Source organism: Bombina bombina, chromosome 12 (genome assembly GCF_027579735.1).
Source record: "Bombina bombina isolate aBomBom1 chromosome 12, aBomBom1.pri, whole genome shotgun sequence".
Classification (NCBI taxonomy): domain Eukaryota; kingdom Metazoa; phylum Chordata; class Amphibia; order Anura; family Bombinatoridae; genus Bombina; species Bombina bombina.
The window spans coordinates 93,106,258-93,127,827 of NC_069510.1; the positions used below are offsets into that span (position 1 = coordinate 93,106,258).

General features: G+C 40.4%; 1 protein-coding gene across 1 annotated transcript in view; it reads right to left on the reverse strand.

The window, feature by feature from the left end:
• Positions 1–7,349, reverse strand: part of WDR38 (WD repeat domain 38) — a 34,666-nt gene extending 27,317 nt beyond the window's left edge. Inside the window, exons 1-2 of the mRNA XM_053696231.1 lie at positions 7,281–7,349; positions 464–584 (exon numbers count right to left, since the gene is read on the reverse strand). Of these exons, the coding sequence (XP_053552206.1) occupies positions 464–584; positions 7,281–7,349 (190 nt within the window). The remainder of the gene's footprint in view (positions 1–463; positions 585–7,280) is intronic.
• Between the last annotated feature and the right edge of the window lie 14,221 nt (positions 7,350–21,570).

The following is a 21,570-nucleotide window of genomic DNA, read 5'->3' on the forward strand; positions in this document are numbered from 1 at the left end:
CTATGTCTTCAACAAAGGATATCTAAAAAAGGAAGCAAATTAGATTATAGAAGCAAATTTGAATGTTGTTTAAAATTGTATTCTCTACATGAATCATAAAAGAACAATTTGGGGTTTAGTGTCCCTTTAAATAAAAAAACCTGCATTGTATTCTGCCACCATCATATTTTACTTTTGTTTTAGCCATTTATGTTTTTGCTTCTGTAAAGGTCTTTAAAAATCCCTACAACCCCTGGTGTCAGGCTTGTGTCAGTGAGTTTAGCCGTTATGAAATTGGAATGGATTGGGATAAAACCCAGTTAAATGTGCATTAGTGAAATTTCGGTGGCTGTGTGCAGTCCGAGACGCTGCTAGAGCAACGCTTAACAGTCTCTACTAGTTATTGTAGACACATAGGATGATGCACATCAAATTATTATTATTTTTTATTTCATGAGGACATGATGTGTAGATATTTGCTCACCTGTGTGCCCCGTCACCTTCCGCTGGAGCGCCCTGCTCTCTGCATCCCACATATGGATACGGCTATCATCAGAGCACGTTAGGATGAGCCGATGGTCTGGGGAAATAGTGCAGTAATTAACCTGGGGGAGCACAATACACAGAGGTCATAATACATGTGGTTGTGTGCACAGAGCATCGCAGCTTCAGATCACACACTATTTATATGCAGATCATTATACCATACAGCCTACATATGAAAAGCATCAAAGCTGCAGACTGTTCCTCTCTGCATATGTACAGAATTATACCTTAAATGTGCAGAACACAGTATCTGCAGATCATTACACATTACACTCCCTGTGCGTATTCCTGGCATTCAAGGGGTAAATTATTAGTGCGTGTTCTGGTGCAATCAAGGGGGTTACATAACTGCTATAGGAATGTTCTGAGCACTCAGTGGGTTAATTAATAACTGTGTTCTGGGCAGCTAAAGGGTTAAATAAATTCTGCATGAGTGTACCAGACAATGAAGGGGTGAATTGACTGCTCTGTTTACATCAACTTTGAAACATTTATGTTCAGGAAAGAAACATTTTTGTAGCTCACTAAAGGTAGCAAAAATAATAACACCTGCAAATGGATTAAACACATCATTAGAGTTAGTTCCAGAGGAGTAATGCACTCCTGGGATTTAGCTGACCACCATCTGGTGAGTCAATGTCAAGAGACAAATGGGTATAGCCACCAATCACTAGCTAGCTAAGAATATGTGCATATGCATTTTTAACAAAGGATACCAAGAGAACAAAGTACATTTGATAACAGAAGTGAATTTAAGAAGGCTTTAAAATTGCAAGCTCTATTTGAATCATGAAGGTTTAATTTGGACTTTTTCGTTCCTTTAAAGAAATATTGTAGTCATTTTTTTCTGTTGCATATAAAGGCAGACATTTCTAGATAAGATAAATTACTGCACCCCTTGTATCTGGCAGTAACAAATCCTCACTGTCTTTCAAATAAGGCAATTGGTGATGAGAGTTTGGTTATTAAAATAAATGCAGCACAAATAGTGCGAAAGAGACAGTAAAAAGTCTATTATCTAATGTACTTTGTTCTCTTGGTATTCTTTGTTGAATAGTGTACGAAGGTAGCAGCAAAGCACTATGGGAGCTAGCTGTTAATTGGTATATGCCTCTTGTCATTGACTCACCTGATGTGCTCAGCTAACTCCCAGTAGTGCACTGCTGCTCCTTCAACAAAGGACACCAAGAGAATGAAGATCATTTGATAATGGAAGTGAACTGGAAACAATCGCATGCTCTAACTGAATCAGGAAAGTTTAATTTGGACTTTACTGTCCCTCTCACCTAATCTGTTAGCTTGTAGACTGCAGAAAAGTCTTGTAATTATAATGTTTACTGTTTCTTTAAGACGAGTACATCCGATAAGAGATCAGGAGCAGAGAAATCTGTTCTATTTACACATTCTCTGTTCCCATTGAACACAGTGAACCCACGCTGGCTTTTAATAGTATAAGTATCATGTACGTGCGATGCAGATCCCAGCAGAATCACCCTCTGTAATTTACTGCACTTAATTATTTAGTGTTATTCATTGCACAAAGCTTTGTACCAACAACACAGATACAGAAGCAAATTAAAGGGATATAAAACAGTTTTGTTTCTTTCATTATCCAGATAGAACGTATAATTGTAAGCAATTTTCCAATTTACTTCTCAAATTTGCTTCATTCTCTTTAGGTCTTTGGTTGAAGGAGCAGCAATGCATTACTGAGAACTAGCTGAACACATCAATGACTAGAGGTATATGTGCAGCCGCCATTCAGCAGCTACTGAGTATACCTAGGTATGCTTTTTAACTATGTTGGTTAAAATGTCATGCTCTATATCAGTGGTGCCCCCTAGGGGGGTGGGATTACTGAGGGGGGGCACTAATAGGTATAAGAGGCGGAGAGGGGCAATGGGATTACCATATGAGGCGCTAGTAGTAAAGGAGTGGAAAACGCTGCCAGTGGGCCCCTCCAAGTATAATTATCATAATGTGCTGTGGTTTATTATAAATGTGCAGAGCAAACCAACGTTCTCTCTTTGTATTTGAGGTTTTACTGCTCCTTGCCTTCAAGACTTTTTCATCTATGATAGTTAAAGGTATAGTCTAGTCAAAATTAAACTTTAATGATTCCGATTGTGCATTCAATTTTAAGCAACTTTCTAATTTACTCCTATTAGCAATTTTTCTTCATTACCTTGGTATCTTGAAAAAACTAAAATATTAATAGGAGTAAATTAGAAAGTTGCTTAAAATTGAATGCACGATCTGAATCATGAAAGAATAAAAATTGTGTTTCATATCCTTTTAAAAATTACTTGACCAATCAATTGAAATTTGCCACTTTTTTAATCACTAGAATAGCTACAAAATGGCAAAATTGTAAAAAAATGTTTTTTTTTTAATTTCATAAAGTGAATGTAAATTTTGATGCTAAAATGCATGTTTTTAAAAAAATTTGATTAAAAACAGGGGCACTTTAATTCATCAAAATTTACATTTCACTCCTGTTGTGAAAAAAAATTACCTTTTAATCTTGACAGTTGCTCTAGCTTCCTCCAACCGTCGCAAAGCCTCTTCCTGGGTCTAAAATGAGGAATCCGGCTTCCTCCAATCACGGCGTTGAAATAGACACTGATTCCCCCGGGGGGGGGGAAGCCGTTATTGGAGGATGACCTATCCATCATTTCTAACGTCAGAAATGGCTTTGCGACGACCAGAGGAAGCTGGAGCGGTTGTCAAGTTTAAAAGGTATTTTTTCACAACACGAGTAAAATGTAAATTTTGATGAATTAAAGTGCCCCTGTTTTTAATCTAATTTTTAAAAACCCGGTACTTTAGCATCAAAATTTACATTCACTTTAAGCAATCAGAAACTTCCTTCAAACTACCATGTAGCTATAATATAATATAGCACAAAAAAGGTTTTTATTCAAAATACATATTTTAAAAGAATATACAATTTAATATCCCTTTAAAGGGACACTAAACCCGATGTGCGAATAACAAAGCATATTTTGTACATACAGGGGTCAAGCCCTACAAAAAAAAAGTGTGAGAACTCACCAAGACTTCAACCCACCCTCACAATTAATATTTTTTATACAGTATATACTGTATATACATGCACACACACCAGTGAAGGGTTCATTGGTTGCCTTTGGGTCTGAGAATCCTCCTCTGTCACAGAGTCTAACCCACTTAAGGTGCAATATTCCTATTTCTGCTGAGGGGAGCTAAATAACCCCAGAAGAAACCACACAGAAATGTAAGCACCATATTACACACATTGCCGGGTGATCACATTGCAGGACCGCTGACAGATTTGCATTTAGTGTATTGTAGGAAGTTTTACTGCCCATTACTAGAGGATCTCACTATCCCTCTAACCAGACTGTGCCCCAGCTCCTCCCACAAGCAGCAGCAGTGTTTACAGAAGCTTTCTGTTCTCTGTCCAGAGGGAACTTAGTTGCTCCTGCAAAAACAGTGCAGGAACTCCGTTCCCATGCGTTCCCGCTCGACTTGACCCCTGAGGACATATGTTCTGGAGCTGTCCTAAAATCCAGAAACTGTGGTCACACACAAGCTTTTAGCTAAGTAAAATACTTCATGCCCCATTCAAGTTAGAAAAAGAGCATATTTTTCTATTATATGATTCAGATCTATCTAGACGCCCTAAGATTAATACGTGTTTTATTAACTCCACAATTTTAGGAGGGAGATATCAAATTCTAAAAAATTGGAAAAGTAAAAAAGCACATTCAATTCAGAACTTAATACATTTACTATAACAACAAGCTGTAATAGAACAATTTGATGCCACCATGGGCTCAGATCAGAATATAATAAAGTACTGTAAGAAATAGATACATTCTTTCCATACATATGCGAATAATACACAAGACCAATTAATTGCCCCTTTTGCGCCATGCAAATATATTGAAAATCTCCTACAGAGGGTCTAAGCCCGACGGTCGGAAGAGATGGGGGGAGAGGGGAGAGAGGACCACCTTTTTTTTTTCTCTTCTCTTTATTATTATTATTATTATTATTCTTCTTTATTTATAAAGTGCCAACAGATTCTACAGCGCTGCCCATGGGTAATGGAGAAACAATACGATAAAAGACAAAAGTTTACAGACAAATACAGGGGGGGATTGAGGACCCTATTCCCGTGGGAACTTACAATCTAGATGGGTAGGAGGATGGGAAACTCTTTCTCTTTTTGTTTATTTGGTTTAGTTCTATTCTTATTTGGTTTGCAGCTGGCTCGGACTCTGGAAGTTCAATCTTCTTCCTGTATGGGATTATGTATTAATCCTAGATATTTTAAAAAAGGAGACCAAATAAAGTGTAACAAGTGTGGAGGATATTATCTTTAAGTCCTTGGGGCATATTTAACAATGTGTGAGCGGACATGATACGCTGTCGGCATTAATCATTGCACCAGCAGTTCTTGTGAACCGCTAGCAAGGGGTGTCAATCAACCCGATCGTATTTGAACAGATTGATTTCTGTCCGCCGCATCAGAGCAGGCAGACATGAATATTATGTTTTAATAGGGTCTGTAAACTAAATTTATAATGATTGAAAAGTGTGATCTCTTGCATGAGACGCAGCTAATATTTGCTTTGTTTACCCTCCATTGTTTATGTTGCTTTATTAATACTTTGACTTATTAATCTCCAATAAAAATGTATATGAAAAAAAAAAAGAATAAAAAAAAGGTTTTGATTCAAAATAAATATTTTAAAAGAATATACAATTTAATATCCCTTTAAAGGGACACTAAACCCAAATTTTTTCTTTCGTTATTCAGATAGAGTAGGCAATTGTAAGCAACTTTCTAATTTACTCCTATTATCAATTTTTATTCGTTCTCTTGCTATTTTTATTTAAAAAGCAGGAATGTAATGCATAGGAGCCGGTGTTCTGTCGAGAACTCCAATTCATCGAGAACTCCAATATGACGTCACTTCCGGCTGCAGATTACACAAATTGCCTCTATTGCGCATGCGAGCGCGCACCCGAGATTTTTTCTGAAAAGAGGCGGACCCTTGGGGAGAACTTATCGAATTCTCCAATAAAAGCCAGTGCGCATGCGGAATATTTTATGACGCTAAAAAAAGCCAGACCCTTGAGAAGATCTATTCTTAGAAAATAGAAATCTGACACATAACGTGTAAACACCGGGCCCATCTATTTCTCACGAGCTTTACCCTCAGGCCGAGCTTGTTACAATATTCTGCTTCGAAACTGCTGACCACACACAATATTTATTATCAATGACTGGTTATTTCTCTAAGCTACTTCGTTTTTGCAAACGTCCATGTTTTGAGCTCATTTTACTCAAATTACACACAATTACAATAAGGAAATCAAATACAGTGGATACTTTTAAGAAAATGCGCGCATGCGCACAGGCTGTTCTTGGAGTACTCAATAAGTTCTCAAGGGTCTGGCTTTTTTTTAGCGTCATAAAAATTTTCGCATGCGCACTAGCTTTAATTGGAGAATTTGATAAGTTCTTCCCAAGAGTCCGCCTCTTTTCAGATGAAAAATCTCGCAATCGAGGCAATTAGTGTAATCTGCCGCCGGAAGTGACGTCATATTGGAGTTCTCGATGAATTGAAGTTCTCGAAAGAACACCAGCCCATTTTTGGTTCAGAACCTGGGTTATGCTTGCTTATTGGTGGCTAAATGTCAGCAACCAATAAGCAAGCGCTATCCATGGTGCTGAACCTAAAATGGACTGGCTGCTAAAATTTACATTCCTGCTTTTTAAATAAATATAGCAAGAGAATAAAAAAAATGATAATTGGAGTAAATTAGAAAGTTGCTTAAAATTTCATGCTCTATCTGAATCATGAAAGGAAAAATATGGGTTTAGCATCCCTTTAAGTAATTTAATGTAGAAAAAGAGCTTATTTTATATACAGTATGAATAGACAGATGATAAAATTTAGCTACTATTAATTTTTTTTTCAATATTTGTTGCAGACATTTTCATTAAATCAATGTATGTTAAATTATGCAACTGATTTGTGCTTTGTATATTTAAATTTCTTAAGAAACATTTCTAAATAGTACAAAACTCTTTAGTATTACAAGATATATAGGTACAAACCCCCCTAATCCGAAATTCCAAATTCCAAGCTTATTCTGAAATCCAAACTGATCAAAAATGACTATTTTCTTCACCTGTAAGTCACAAACGTCTCTGCCTGTGACTTTGGTTTGTTTCTTTGTTTTGTAAAAGGCAAATACAACTATTACCTTTCTGATTACAGTACTGTACTATCTTTCTGAGGGTACTATGTATACAAAAGTATTAAATTGATATAAAACTACCTTTAGGTTACATGTATAAGCTGTATAATGACATGTAAATATTGTCTAAATGACATAAGATGCTGTTTATACTTGGTCCCATTCCCTCTCTAAACTCTCTCATTTTACAGATGCAAATACTCCAAAATCCAAACTATTCTGAAATTCAAACCCTCTCCGGTCCCAAGCAGTTTGGATGAAGTGTTTATATATATATATATATATATATATATATATATATATATATATATATATATATATATATATATATATATATATACATAAATTTGCAGCAGTTTGAAAGAATGATTTTTGCACACAAAAGTAAAGTTTGTTAAATGTTTTTTTAGAATCAAAAAAGCAAAAAAAAAAAAAAAAATAACAACAAAACTTAATTTGTCATTTTGACGCTTTTAAACATGACCCAGCGCACTGACCTCTCCTTTGTGTCTCTCAAAGTATTTGACGGTGGCTACTGCAAAGTGCTGAGAAGGATTCTTCCACATGTTCCTGTGTCTGGTGTCACTAGCCCGGCTGCCCTAGTGTGTACAGGAAGCTTCTCCGTGGCCATAGTAACCACAGGCCCGGGCGTGACCACTGGACGGCTTGTACAATACAGATTAGCCTGCTAGCGTCTGCTCCATTCAATCAGTTGCTTGCTAAATGTATATACTTTATTTGCTATTAAACTTGTACAGTGTCTGAAAAGAGGCAAAATACTTAGCATTTAATTCCCCTTAAAATATTTCCCCAAAACAATAAGCAGATGTAAGTTTTAGAATTATATAAATTGTTAAAATATTGAGACAAATGTAAAGTTTTAATGACCATCAGGGTGTATTTGATTTAAAATGAAATCAATTTTAATCCGGATTTAAATTTGATAATAAAAAGTAAAATCCTTTTAAAATGATGAATAACACATATTGCAATAACTTTTATTAAAGGGAAATGAAACCCAATTTTTGTTTTCATGATTCAGATAGAGAATACAATTTTAACCCCTTAAGGACCGGGAATTTCAGAGAAAACTTGCCCAAGAGACCAGATCATTTTTAGCACTTTTTGTTTTATTTACCTATAAACACTATATATATATATATGTGTCATAATTTACTATACATAAAATGTAAATGAAAGTGAAAAAATTAGTTTGGCCTTAAATAATTTATATACAACTTGTGCAACTTTGTACAAATATTTTAAAATAAATGCATTTATTTATCCTGATTTTGGAAATACCTCACATGTGTAGGATTATCACCTATTTCCTTCTTAATACAAGGAGAGTCCACGGCTTCATTCCTTACTGTTGGGAAATACTGAACCTGGCCACCAGGAGATGGCAAAGACACCCCAGCCGAAGGCTTAAATACCTCTCTCACTTCCCCTATCCCCCAGTCATTCTTTGCCTTTCATCACAGGAGGATGGCAGAGAAGAGCCAGAAGATTTCGGAGTTGTTCCTCAGGAGGGATATATGCCTTTCGTTATGGAACTGGAGTTTTAAGTAGTCCTGTCAGCCTCTCAGTGAGAGCATTGACGCAAGTTAGAGTCTGGAGATGCAGGGAGAGTCTTTCTGCGAACCCATCCAGACTGCCTGCTAACAGCTCCTTAAGCAACCAGTGTTGAGGAGTTTCACTGTCTGCTTTCTTCACTCAAGTCCATGTCAGGAGCAATGCTACAAGATTGTCACACTTGAGAGGCTGTGTTTCTGTTACACAGCAAGGATTCTGGTAAGATCGTTTCAATTTTTACTTATGTTGAAATTGCTGAAGACAGGGTCACAGTGTGTCTCCTTTTATCATTATAGAATCATGGGTTAATATCTCCTGAGGGAGGTTATTGAACAGTGGCGGGGATTAATCAAATGTGTTTCTTTGATTTATGCTGTTTTTATGTGAGATTTATTTTTTGGGCTCATAGACTGTTGTTATGTGGTAACGGAACATACAGGTGTTTACTTTCACTTTCAATGCTGCGCAGCTTGTAGCTTGGTGTTCTTTTTCTCATAGCAGGGACAGTCCTGCCTTGCGCACCATGTGACCGGGTGTGGTCACACTTCCGTTTTCTCTTTCCTGACGAGCTAGCTGTCGGAGAGGTCACTTCTTCTCTGGGTGCCTGGGTCTAGGAGGTAGTGAGTGCCCCAGTCATTGGGGGTATATAGGTGCCATTTTTGTGAAAAATAAAAAGTTCATTTAGTTGTATCCTACTGTTGTTAGCGCAAGCTATGGAGGATCCTGATATGCTTGAGAGTACTCCCTCTATTCCTAATAGTAATACCTGTCTATATTGTGAGGAGGCCTTGGTATGCCCGCCCTTTCAACTATGTTCTATATGCTTCAACAAGGTTATCATGGCTAAGAAGGTTAACCCCTTTAGTATAACTGAGGTGCATACCCATCAATCATCTCCATTGTCACATGCAGCTTCCTGTAGCACGCCTGATCCTCCGTCTGGAGGGAGCCTTTTACCATCAGACTTTACTGCGCAGTTAAAGACGGCGGTTTCTGAGGCCCTTAGTGCTCTACCTCGCCCTGCTAAGCGCAAGCGAAAGGTTAAACATAGCTCTCCGGTCCAGGGGACATCCAGTGATTTACTTGATTTGTCAGCCTTTCAAGTATCCCAGGATGGGTCACACTCTGACTCTTCAGAGGGTGAAATTTCTGGATTTGAGTCTGCTACCCCTAGGCCTCCGGCTGCAGAGGAGTCAACCTTTAGATTAAAAATTGAACACCTACGTTTTCTTCTAAAGTAGGTTCTGTCGACATTAGAGGTTCCAAAGGCCACGTTGCCTGATGAATCTTTGATCCCTAAATTAGACAGAGTGTACATGGACAGGGTAGCGCCACTAACTAACTTTTCCTGTACACGTAAAGATGGCAAATATTATTAAAAACTATAGATTTGGATCTTCCTTTTCCCCTTCGTCTGCCTTTAAAAAAATTATTCCCGGTCCCGGACTCTCAGCTAGAGTTGGGGAGTTCTGTCCCTAAGGTGGATGGTGCTATATCTTCACATTGGCTAAGCGTACTACTATCCCTCTTGAGGATATCTCGTCTTTCAGAGAGCCGATGGTTAAGAAAATGGAAACTTTTCTCAGGAAAATGTTTCAGCATATGGGATATTTATTTCAACAGGCAGCGGCTGTTGCCTCAGTTGCTGGAGCTGTGGCCTACTGGTGTGACTCCTTAGTGGAATTGATCGAGGTGGAGGGTTCTCTCGACGTTATCCAGGAAAGAATTAAGGCTTTGAGAATTGCTCATTCTTTTATATGTGATGCAAACATGCAGATTATATGCCTGAATGCTAAAATCTCTGGTTTTTCAGTGCAGACGCGTCGGGCGTTATGGCTGAAGTCCTGGTCTGCGGACATGACTTCTAAGTCTAGACTACTTTCCCTCCCCTTTAAGGGAAACATTTTATTTGGTCCAGGCCTGGACTCCATTATTTCCACGGTTACAGGGGGCAAGGGTGCCTTCCTACCACAGGATAAGAAGAACAAATCTAAGGGACAAGGATCTAATTTTCGTTCCTTTTGTTCTGAAAAGTCCAGACGTCAGCAGTCCTCCTCTAAACCAGAGAAAACCAAGAGCGCTTGGAAGCCGGCTCAATCTTGGAATAAATCCAAGCATACAAGAAGTCCGCCGAGAACAAGTCAGCATGAAGGGGCGGTCCCCGATCCAAGGCTGCATCGTGTAGGGGGCAGACTGTCGCTGTTTTTAGGCGCTTGGTTCAGGGACGTGCAGAATCCGTGGGTCCTGGAGGTCATAGCTCAGAGATACAAGATAGGTTTCAAATCTCATCCACCCAAGGGCAGATTTCTCCTCTCAAGCCTGTCTTTAAAACCAGAAAAGAGGGAAGCCTTTCTGGGGTGCGTGCGGGATCTGTCCTCCTTAGGGGTAATTGTCCCGGTTCCTATCGCAGAAAGAGGTTTGGGATACTACTCAAACCTGTTTGTGGTCCCAAAGAAGGAGGGAACTTTCTGCCCAATTCTGGACCTAAAGTGCTTAAAAAATTTCTAAATGTCCCCTTGTTCAAGATGGAGACAATAAGGTCCATCCTTCCCCTAGTTCAGGAAGAACAGTTCATGACCACCATAGACCTGAAAGATGCCTACCTTTACGTTCCAATCCACATGGACCACTTCCAGTTCCTAAGGTTTGCATTCCTGGATCAGCACTTCCAGTTCATTGCACTTCCGTTTGGTCTAGCTACTGCTCCAAGAATCTTTAAGGTTCTAGGGGCTCTCCTGGCCGTCGCCAGAACCCAGGGTATAGCAGTAGCCCCTTACTTGGATGATATTCTGGTTCAAGCACCATCCTTTCGTCTGGTAGTGGACCATTCGGTATCTCTTCTCTCCCTTCTTCGATCACATGGGTGGAAGATAAACTTAGAGAAGAGTTTTCTTATTCCAAGCACCACGTCAGAATTCCTGGGTACGATATTAGATTCTATATCCATGAGGATATTTCTAACCGACCAGAGACATTGCAAGCTAGCTTCGGCATGTCTTGCCCTCCGGACCTCCTTAAAGCCATCTGTGGCTCAGTGTATGGAGGTGATTGGTCTCATGGTGTCCAGCATGGACATAATTCCCTTTGCCAGGTTCCGTCTCAGACCTTTACAGCTGTGCATGCTGAGACAGTGGAACGACGATCATTCAGATCTGTCTCAACAGATTTCTCTGGACAGCCGGTCGAGAGAATCTCTCTCTTGGTGGCTCTGTCCAGATCATCTGTACAGAGGGACATCCTTTCTAAGACCATCCTGGGAGATTGTGACTACGGACGTGAGTCTCTCAGGATGGGGAGCTGTTTGGGGTGCCAAGAAGGCACAGGGCCTGTGGTCTCAGGTGGAACGCTTTCCCTCCAGATCAACATTCTGGAACCTCAAGCAATCTACAATGCTCTGAAGGCTTGGCCTCTTCTGGGTTCGTCCCGCTTTATCAGATTCCAATCAGACAATATAACCTTAGTGGCTTACATCAACCATCAGGGGGAACGAGAAGCTCCCTAGCAATGAAGGAAGTATCTCGAATTCTGGAGTGGGTGGAGGCCCACAACTGCTGTCAGCGTTCCACACTCCGGGTGTGGACAACTGGGAAGCAAATTTTCTCAGCAGACAATCCTTTCATTCGGGGGAATGGTCTCTCCATCCCCTAGTGTTTGCGGAGATATGCTCCATGTGGGGGACGCTGGAGATAGACCGCATGGTGTCTCAACTCCATACCAAGCTACCCAGATATGGGTCGAGGTCCAGGGATCCTCAGGCGGAGCTTATAGATGCATTGGAGGTTCAATCTAATCTACCTTTTTCCTCCATTACCACTCCTTCCTCGAGTAGTGGCCCGCATCAAGCAGGAGCAGGCATCAGTAATACTGATTGCTCTATTGTGGCCGTGAAGGACGTGGTTCGCGGACCTAGTGAGGATGTTATCTTTTCCTCCATGGAAGTTACCTTGTTGCAGGGATCTGCTGGAACAAGGTCCTTTTGTTTAGCAAAATCTAGATTCTCTGAGGTTGACTGCATGGAGATTGAACGCTTAGTCCTAGCCAAGAGAGGTTTTTCTGAGAGAGTTATTGATACTCTCATTCAAGCTCGTAAGCCGGTTACTCGTCGCATCTATCATAAGGTGTGGAGAACCTACTTATTCTGGTGTGAAGAGCGTAGATTTCCTTGGCATAAGGTTAAAGTTGCCCGGATTCTGATGTTTCTCCAGGAAGGTCTGGAGAAGGGTCTTTCGGCCAGTTCCCTGCGGGGACAGATTTCGGCCTTGTCTGTTTTACTGCACAAGAGGCTCTCTGAGCTTCCAGATGTTCAGTCCTTTGTTAAGGCTCTGATTAGGATCAGACCTGTGTTCAGATCTTCGACTCCCCCTTGGAGTCTGAATCTGCTTCTTAAGGTCTTGCAACGGGCTCCGTTTGAGCCTATGCATGAAATTGATATTAAGTTGTTGTCCTGGAAAGTTCTCTTTCTACTGGCTACTGCTTTGGCGTGCAGAGTATCTGAAATTGCCGCCTTGCAATGTGAGCCTCCTTATTTGGTGTTCCATTCAGATAAGGCTGTCCTTCGTACTAAGTTAGGGTTTCTCCCTAAAGTCGTGTCAGACCGCAACATCAATCAAGAGATTGTGGTCCCTTCTTTGTGTCCTAATCCTTCTTCCTCAAAGGAACGTTTACTTCATAATTTGGACGTGGTTCTGGCCTTGAAGTTTTATCTTCAAGCTGCTAAGGATTTTAGGCAAGCTCCTTCCTTATTTGTGGCATATTCTGAGAAGCGTAAGGGCCAGAAGGTCTCTTCGACTTCCTTATCCTTTTGGTTGAGGAGTCTTATCCGCTTAGCTTATGAGACAGCGGGACACAGACCCCCTCAGAGAATTACGGCTCATTCTACTAGAGCAGTGGCTTCCTCTTGGGCCTTTAAGAACAAGGCCTCTATGGATCAGATTTGTAAGGCGGCTACCTGGTCCTTCTTACACACTTTTTCTAAATTTTACAAGTTTGATGTTTTTGCTATAGCTGAAGCAGCCTTCGGGAGAAAGGTTTTGCAGGCTATGGTGCCCTCAGATTAGGGTCCGCCTCTCTTTTTGTCCCTCCCGTTTTCATACAGTGTCCTCTAGAGCTTGGGTATATGTTTCCCAACAGTAAGGAATGAAGCAATGGACTCTCCTTGTATTAAGAAGGAAAAAATAAATTATACTTACCAAATAATTTAATTTCCTTCTGTATAAGGGGAGTACACGGCCCCCGCCCGTGTTCTCTGATAGACGGCCCCCTAAATTATATTTTTCTTCTGGCACCTTTTATACCCTGGTATTTCTCCTACTGTGCCTTGTTCCCTCGGGAGAATGACCGGGGGATAGGGGAAGTGGGAGAGGTATTTAAGCCTTTGGCTTGGGTGTCTGCCTCCTCCTGGTGGCCAGGTTCAGTATTTCCCAACAGTAAGGAATGAAGCCGTGGACTCTCCTTGTACAGAAGGAAATTAAATTATCTGGTAAGCATAATTTATGTTTTTTGGCACTTAAAGGTCACATAGCACAAAAAGTACATAATTGTTTCAAAACTTCAATTTTTAAAAATTTAATTTGCTGGCATTGTAAGTGTCTCAGCATTTAAACAACCGAAAATTGCTTTACAAGAGTATATATTTTTAAAAAGAAGACATCTCAGAGGTTTTACATTTGGGGGTTTTGACACATTTCATATGGTCATTTGATTAGCAATATCTGCCAGAATATGGGGTAATTCATAAATATATATATGTTTCTGTGTTTTACACACAAACTCACACAATATTGAATTTTTATTGTGAATATTGAACTCCTGATATGTACCACTGCATACAAATTCCTTAATATTTGTTTAGCTACATCTCCTGAGTCCGCCAATACCTCACATGTATAGGTTTGTCTACTTTTTTTGAAGTTATAGGGTCCAATTTGGAACCTGCCCATTTCTGTTTTTAAAGCAGGAATTTTTACAGATTAATTTCTTGGGCCCATGTTGCATTTACAGTGGTGCAGTACTAATTTTCAATTTTAGTAAATTATGACTGTTCCTCTATTTACTATGGGCCAAATTATAAGTGGAGCGCAAAATATTGTTTTCGCTAAAGCAATATTTTTGCTCCACTTTGTAATATCAGCGCACGCAAATGTGCACTGTTATTACAGGTGAGGGGCAATACGTTGGCATTGCACGGAAGCATTGCACTCACGAGAGCGCCCTTCTATAGGCTCCAATTGGAGAACTAGCGCAGCGAATAGGGTAAGTCGCACAGCGATGGTCAGCAAATGTAAATGTATATGCTTATATACATACAGGTATATATTTATGTGTTTATATGTGCATATACACATATTAACAGATATATATATATATATATATATATACATACATATACAACAAAGAACAAATATCCAGGAGTCAGGAGCACACACTTCAAGGAAAGGCAACAATCTTGGCTCAGCACAAAGATGCAATACAACTTCACATTTATTGAAAAAGTGTTAAAACTTACAAATCACTGGACAAAGATCTTTGAAAAAGCATCAGAATGGTGTGAAACGCGTCAGTTGACGTAGGCACCTGATCCGTTTGTAGCTACATTCCTCTCACCTTTGTCCAGTGATTTGTAAGTTTTAGCACTTCTTCAACAATAAATGTTAAGTTTTATTGTATCTTTGTGCTGAGCCAAGATTGTTGCCTTTCTTTGAAGTGGTGATACCGACTCCTGGATATTTGTTCTTTATCGTTTATGAGGATATACGCACTGGAGCATTCTAGGTGCTGTATTTATCACGGCCGGTGAAACAACGGCTGCTATCCAGAGGTTGCTGCACTTTCAGTTTGTGATGTGTTTGCCTACCTCTCCTATTGCTATATAAGCATATACATATATATTTACAGGGAACACACAGTTCCCTTAGACCACAATGTAAAGGCCACATTTTTTTTTAAAGAAAACTAACACTTAAGTTTGGGTGCAATTGAGGTATATTTAGAAAATTAACCAGAGGTCTGACCTCTGATTAATGTTCGGATCGCTAATTGATACTGAAAGCTTACGGTAGCAATAACCAGCCGCTTGTAATGGCTGGTTATTTATCATGTGCCCGCAAACAGGCACATTTTCTCGTTTGCTGGGCGCGTGATAATTTAGCACTCCACTTGTAATCTAGCTCTATGTAAGCCATAGAAAATAAGGCAAAAAATTTAATGCTTTTGCATTTCTTATGGTAGCATTTTCCCATATTATCTTATCTCTGCAAACTAAAGTTATTTTTTAAAAATGCTTGGTCTGCTAAAAACAAGTAAACAATGAAATAAAAAGCTAATAATTTGTGTGAGTATAAAAAAAGGAATTAAATTAAAGTGCAAACAATAAAAAGGTTTAGGCAGTAACGCAAATGACTTGTCCCCAAGCTTGTGATATAGATCAAAGGAATATCATTATTATCGTACTAACATTACATATATAAATATTACTATTCAAATGATAATCTCTTAAAAATTACATCAATAATTAATACTAACAAACCTATAAATATTATTATTATTATTTATTTATAAAGCGCCAAAAGATTCAGCAGCGATGTCCATGGGTACAAAGATAAAAGTACAGTACAATACAATATAAAAGACTCCAGACAACGTTTAACAAACAAATATAGGGGGAATTGAGGGCCCTGTTCCCGTGGGAATTTACAATCTAGATGGGTAGATAAATAGGTAATAAAAACAAATCTATCTATACATAAAACTTGATTTATCCAAGGTAGACATACCATAGGATTTATAATATCCTCTTTATCATGTGATGAACGAGCCAAAGAATAATATCCCCTTTGCCATGAAAACATATTATGGTTAAACTTCATATATAAACCTATCGGAAACATAGGGGCCGAATTATCAAGCTCTGAATTTAGCGTGATGCCCCTGTTTCTGCCGCCAGAAACAGTAGTTATGAAGCAGCGGTCTAAAGACTGCTGATCCATAACTTGTCCGCTGCCTCTGAGTCTGCGATCTTCAATCCGCCCAATCCTATACGATCAGGCTGATTGACACCCCCTGATAGCGGCCGCAAATCTGCAGGGGGCGGCATTGCACAAGTAGTTCACCACAATGATATTGTGCAATGATATGTATGCTTGTGGCATTTATCAATGTGCGGCGGACATGATACGCTACATCGTATCATGTCCGCTCGCACTTTGGTAAATTGGCCCTATAGTCTGCATATTATCAATCCATTTGACTTGTCTTAAAAATTCTTTAAAATTGAAATCCCCTCCAATCTATTTCTACCTTAGAGATTGCAACATATCTAAGATCCATTGGATTTTATCTAAGATCCATTGGATTATATCTAAGATCCATTTAATTATTTTTGTGGCATTCCCTAAAATGAACTGGCACAGAGTAAAACAAAAGGTTTTCTTTTATGGCAGATACATATTCTCTGAAATGATTCTTCATTACACGTGACATTTCTCCTATAAACCCTTTTTTTAAAATCACCTTTTAAATCTAACTGAGGATTTCTCCTTTTCCATTTTTTGATTAAATTACACTAACTTCCAAATTAGCATTATACTATTTAAAGGGACACTAAACCAATTTTTTTTTCATGATTGAGATAGAGCATGCAATTTTAAGGAACTTTCTAATTTACTCCTATTATCAAATTTTCTTTGTTCTCTTGTTATCTTTATTTAAAAAGCAGGAATGTGATGCATAGGAGCCAGCCCATTTGTGGTTGAGAACCTGGGTTATGCTTGCTTATTGGTGGGTAAATGTAAGCCTCCAATAAGCAAACACTATCCATGGTGCTGAACCTAAAATGGGCTGGCTGCTAAGATTTACATTCCTGCTTTTAAAATAAAGATAGGAAGAGAATGAATAAAAATTGATAATAGGAGTAAATTAGAAAGTTGATTAAAATTTCATGCTCTATCTGAATCATGAAATACATTTTTTGGGTTCAGTGTCCCTTTAAAGATTGAATAAAAAAGAGAATCCTCATTTCCTTCTTAATATGTGGAGAGTCCACGGCATCATTCCTTACTGTTGGGAATACTGAACCTGGCCACCAGGAGGAGGCAAAGACACCCCAGCCAAAGGATTAAAGACTCCCCCTACTTCCCTCATATCCCAGTCATTCTTTGTCTTTTGTGACAGGAGGTTGGCAGAGAAGTGCATACGGAGTAGTTCCTTATGGAGGGTATATACTCTTCGAAATGGGACTGGAGTTTTAAGTAGTCTTGTCAGCCTCTCAGTGAGAGCATTGATGAATGTTAGAGTCTGGAAATGCAGGGAGAGTCTTTCTGCGAATCCATCCAGACTCGTATTAGCAGCTCCTAAGCAATCAGTGTTGACGAGTTTCACTGCCTGCTTCCATCACTCAAGTCCATGTCCAGAGCGATGCTACAGGACTGTCAAACTTGAGAGGCTGTGTTTCTGTTCCACGGCATAGATTCCGGTAAGATTGTTTCATTTTTTAAACACATATGATAATACAAGAAGACAGGGTCACAGTGTGGCTCCTTTTATCTGTGTGGAATCAAGGGTTAATATCTCCGGAGGGGGATTATTGAACAGGAGGGATTAATCAAATAATTTATTTTATTATGATTATGCTGCGACATGTGTGAGATGAGGCTCAGGCAGATGTTGGAACGTACAGGTTTTACTTTTGTTTTTCTAAGCTGCACAGCCTAAAGGGCTTGGCACGCTTTTTCCTATAGCATGGGCGGTCCTGCATTACGCACCACGTGACCGGGGGTGGTCACACTGATTTCCTCTTTCCTGACCGTGCAGTTTACCGGAGACATGTCTATATTGTGAGGAGGCCGTGGTATACCCGGCTACTCAATTATGTTCCACATGCCTTGATAATTTAATAATTTCAAAGAAAGTTAATATGTTTAGTTCCACTGAGCCATCCACCTCTGAGGAGTCTCCATCCCGTGAGGTGTGCACCCTACAGTCATCTCCCAATACACATGCAGCTTCCCGTAGCACTCCTAATCCTCCATCTGGAGGGGCCCTTTTACCGCCAGACTTTACTGAGCAGTTACAAACGGCAGTGTCTGCGGCCTTTAGTGCTTTACCTCGCCCTGCTAATCGCAAGCGAAAGGACAAATATTGCTATCCTTCTCAGGGGTCATCTACTAGCTTATTGGATTTATCTGATACAAGATTATCCGCTGATGAAGACGCCTCTGATACATCAGAGAGGATGCTTTCTGGGTCGGAATCTGTTGCCTCTCAGCCTCCAGCTGTGGAGGAACCAGACTTTAGATTTAGGATTGAACCTTTACGCTTTCTGCTAAAGGAAGTTTTGGCTTCTTTAGAGGTTCCAGAGCCTAAATTGCCTGAGGAACTTTTAATTCCTAAATTAGATAAGGTCTACGAGGACAGGGTTGGGCCACAGACTTTCCCTGTTCCCATTAAGATGGCAAACATTATTAAGATTGAATGGAAAAGGATTGGTTCTTCATTTTCCCCTTCTTCTTCCTTTAAAAATGAATTCCCGGTTTTGGACTCTCATTTGTTGTAGTGGGGTTCCATCCCCAAGATGGATGGCGCTATCTCCACACTTGCTAAGTGCATTACTATCCCGCTTGAGGATAGTTCGTCATTCAAGGAGCCCATGGATAAGAAGATAGAAACTCTGTTATGAAAAATGTTTCAACATACAGGATATTTGTTTCAACCAGCAGCGGCTGTTGCTGCAGTTGCTGGATCGGATACCTACTGGCGCAACTCCTTATCTGAGTTGATTGAGGTGGAGGGTCCCCTCAACGTGATCCAGGAAAGAATTAAGGCCTTAATGGTGTCTAATTCTTTTATTTGTGATGCAAATATGCAGATTATTCGCCTGAATGCTAAGGCTTTAGGTTTTTCTGTTCAAGCCCATAGGACACTCTGCCTGAAGTCCTTGTCTGCAGACATGACTTTGAAGTCAAGACTTCTTTCCCTGCCATTTAAGGGAAAGATTCTATTTGGTCCAGGCCTGGACTCAATTATCTCCACGGTTACTGGAGGCAAAGGTGCCTTTTTACCGCAGGATAATAAGAACAAACCTAAAGAACAAGGTCCTAACTTTCATTCCTTTTGTTCGGATAAATCCCAACGTCAGCAGCCCTCCGCAAAGCCAGAGCAATCCAAGGGGACTTGGAAGCCGGTTCAGTCCTTGAATAAATCAAAGCAAAACAAGAAGCCCGCCAAGACAAAGTCGGCATGAAGGGGCAGCCCCCGATCCAGCTCTGAATCTTGTAGGGGGCAGACTGTTGCTCTTTTCGGATGCTTAGTTTGGGGACGGGCAAGACCCGTGGGTCCTGTAGGTCATCGTTTAGGGATACAGGATAGGTTTCAAGTTTCATCCACCCAGGGCAGATTCCTCTTGTCAAACCTGTCTTCAAGGCCAGAAATGAGAGAAGTCATTCTGGGTTTCATGAGGGATCTCTCCTCCCTGGGAGTCATTGTACCAGTACCTGTTGCAGAAAGAGGTCTGGGATACTACTCAAACCTTTTTGTGGTCCCAAAGAAGGAGGGAACTTTCCGCCCGATTCTGGACCTAAAGTGCTTTAAAAATTCCTATCTGTCCCCTCGTTCAAGATGGAGACAATAAGGTCCATCCTTCCCTTAGTTCAGGAAGGACAGTTCATGACCACGATAGATCTGAAGGATGCTTACCTTCACGTTCCAATACACAAGGAACACTTCAAGTTCCTAAGTTTTGCATTCCTGGACCAGCACTTCCAGTTTATTGCACTTCCGTTTGGTCTAGCTACTGCTCCAAAAGATTTTTTATGAAGGTTTTAGGGGCTCTGCTTGCAGTGGCCAGAACCAGAGGTATAGCAGTAGCGCCATACTTGGACGATATTCTGTCGTCTGGCAGAAGACCATTCGAAAGATCTTCTATTTCTTCTTTGATCTCATGGATGGAAGATAAACTTAGAAAAGAGTTCTCTTATTCCCAATACCAGGGTGTGTCAGGTTTTTTTCCCTGTTTTGTTTGCCATGTGCTGCTGGCAGCCATTTTACTCACCTCTCTTGCTGACTATGGTGCATTGTGGGGGATGCTGCTCATTTCCTGCACTTCCTTTTATGGCCATACTGGTGTGCATCATCTGTGTGAGACAGGATGCAGTGTCAGAATTGTGATGTCATCACTTATTATTTAAAGGGCCTCTGTTCAGTATGCTTTGCCTTTGCGTTGTCTCAGACCTGTTTGTGAGAGTTCCTGTGTATTACCTGGCCGTCTGACGTCCTTCCTGGTTCCTGATCCCTGGCTTGTTCCTGACTCTGCTGTTTTCCTTGTTCCTGATTCCGGCTCGTCTTACTATTCGATTTGGCTCCTGACTCGACTCGTCTGACTACCAGCTCTAGTTTTGACTCCTGGCTTGTTATTTGACTTGTGGACTTTTTATTATTTTTTTTGTTATTAATAAAGGTGTGATTATTTTTGCACTTCTCATCTCAGTCTGATTCCTGGCACCCTGACATTATGCAAAGGCCATGAATCCTGATGGTGCTAATAATCCACCTTTACCTGCCATCATTTCCAGGATGGATGAACAAGATCACCGCTTGGATCAATTTGCACTAGCCCTGCAAACCCTGCTGACTCGCACTGCACATTTGGACCAAAGTGTCCCACAAGTTATGGCTGCTCCTGTTTCCGCTGCTGCACCTAGTCCTACCAGGAGCATGTCCGTTTCTGCACCTCTACCTCAGCGATATGGAGGCGATCCTATTCAGTGCAGAGGGTTTTTGAACCAGATGGCCATTTACTTTGAGATGTTACCTCAGGCGTTTCCCTCTGACAGAGCTAAGGTGGGATTTCTCATCTTGTTACTCTCTGACACAGCTCTTGCCTGGGCTAATCCCTTGTGGGAGACTAATAAACCTGTGATTTCAAATTACCCTGAATTTGTGGCCTCCTTTCGAAGGGTATTTGATGTTCCGGCTCGCTCCTCCTCTGCTGCTAAACGACTCATGTCCATTCAGCAAGGTACAAGATCTGTTGCTCAGTATGCTATTGAGTTCCGTACGTTTGCCACAGAGGTTGGTTGGAACAATGAAGCCCTTGTTGCCGCCTTCTTTCATGGGCTCTCTGATGCGATTAAAGACGAAGTTACTGCCAGAGATTTACCAGAGGATCTCGAGACATTGGTGTCTTTTTTGATCCTAATTGACATCAGACTCAGAGAGAGG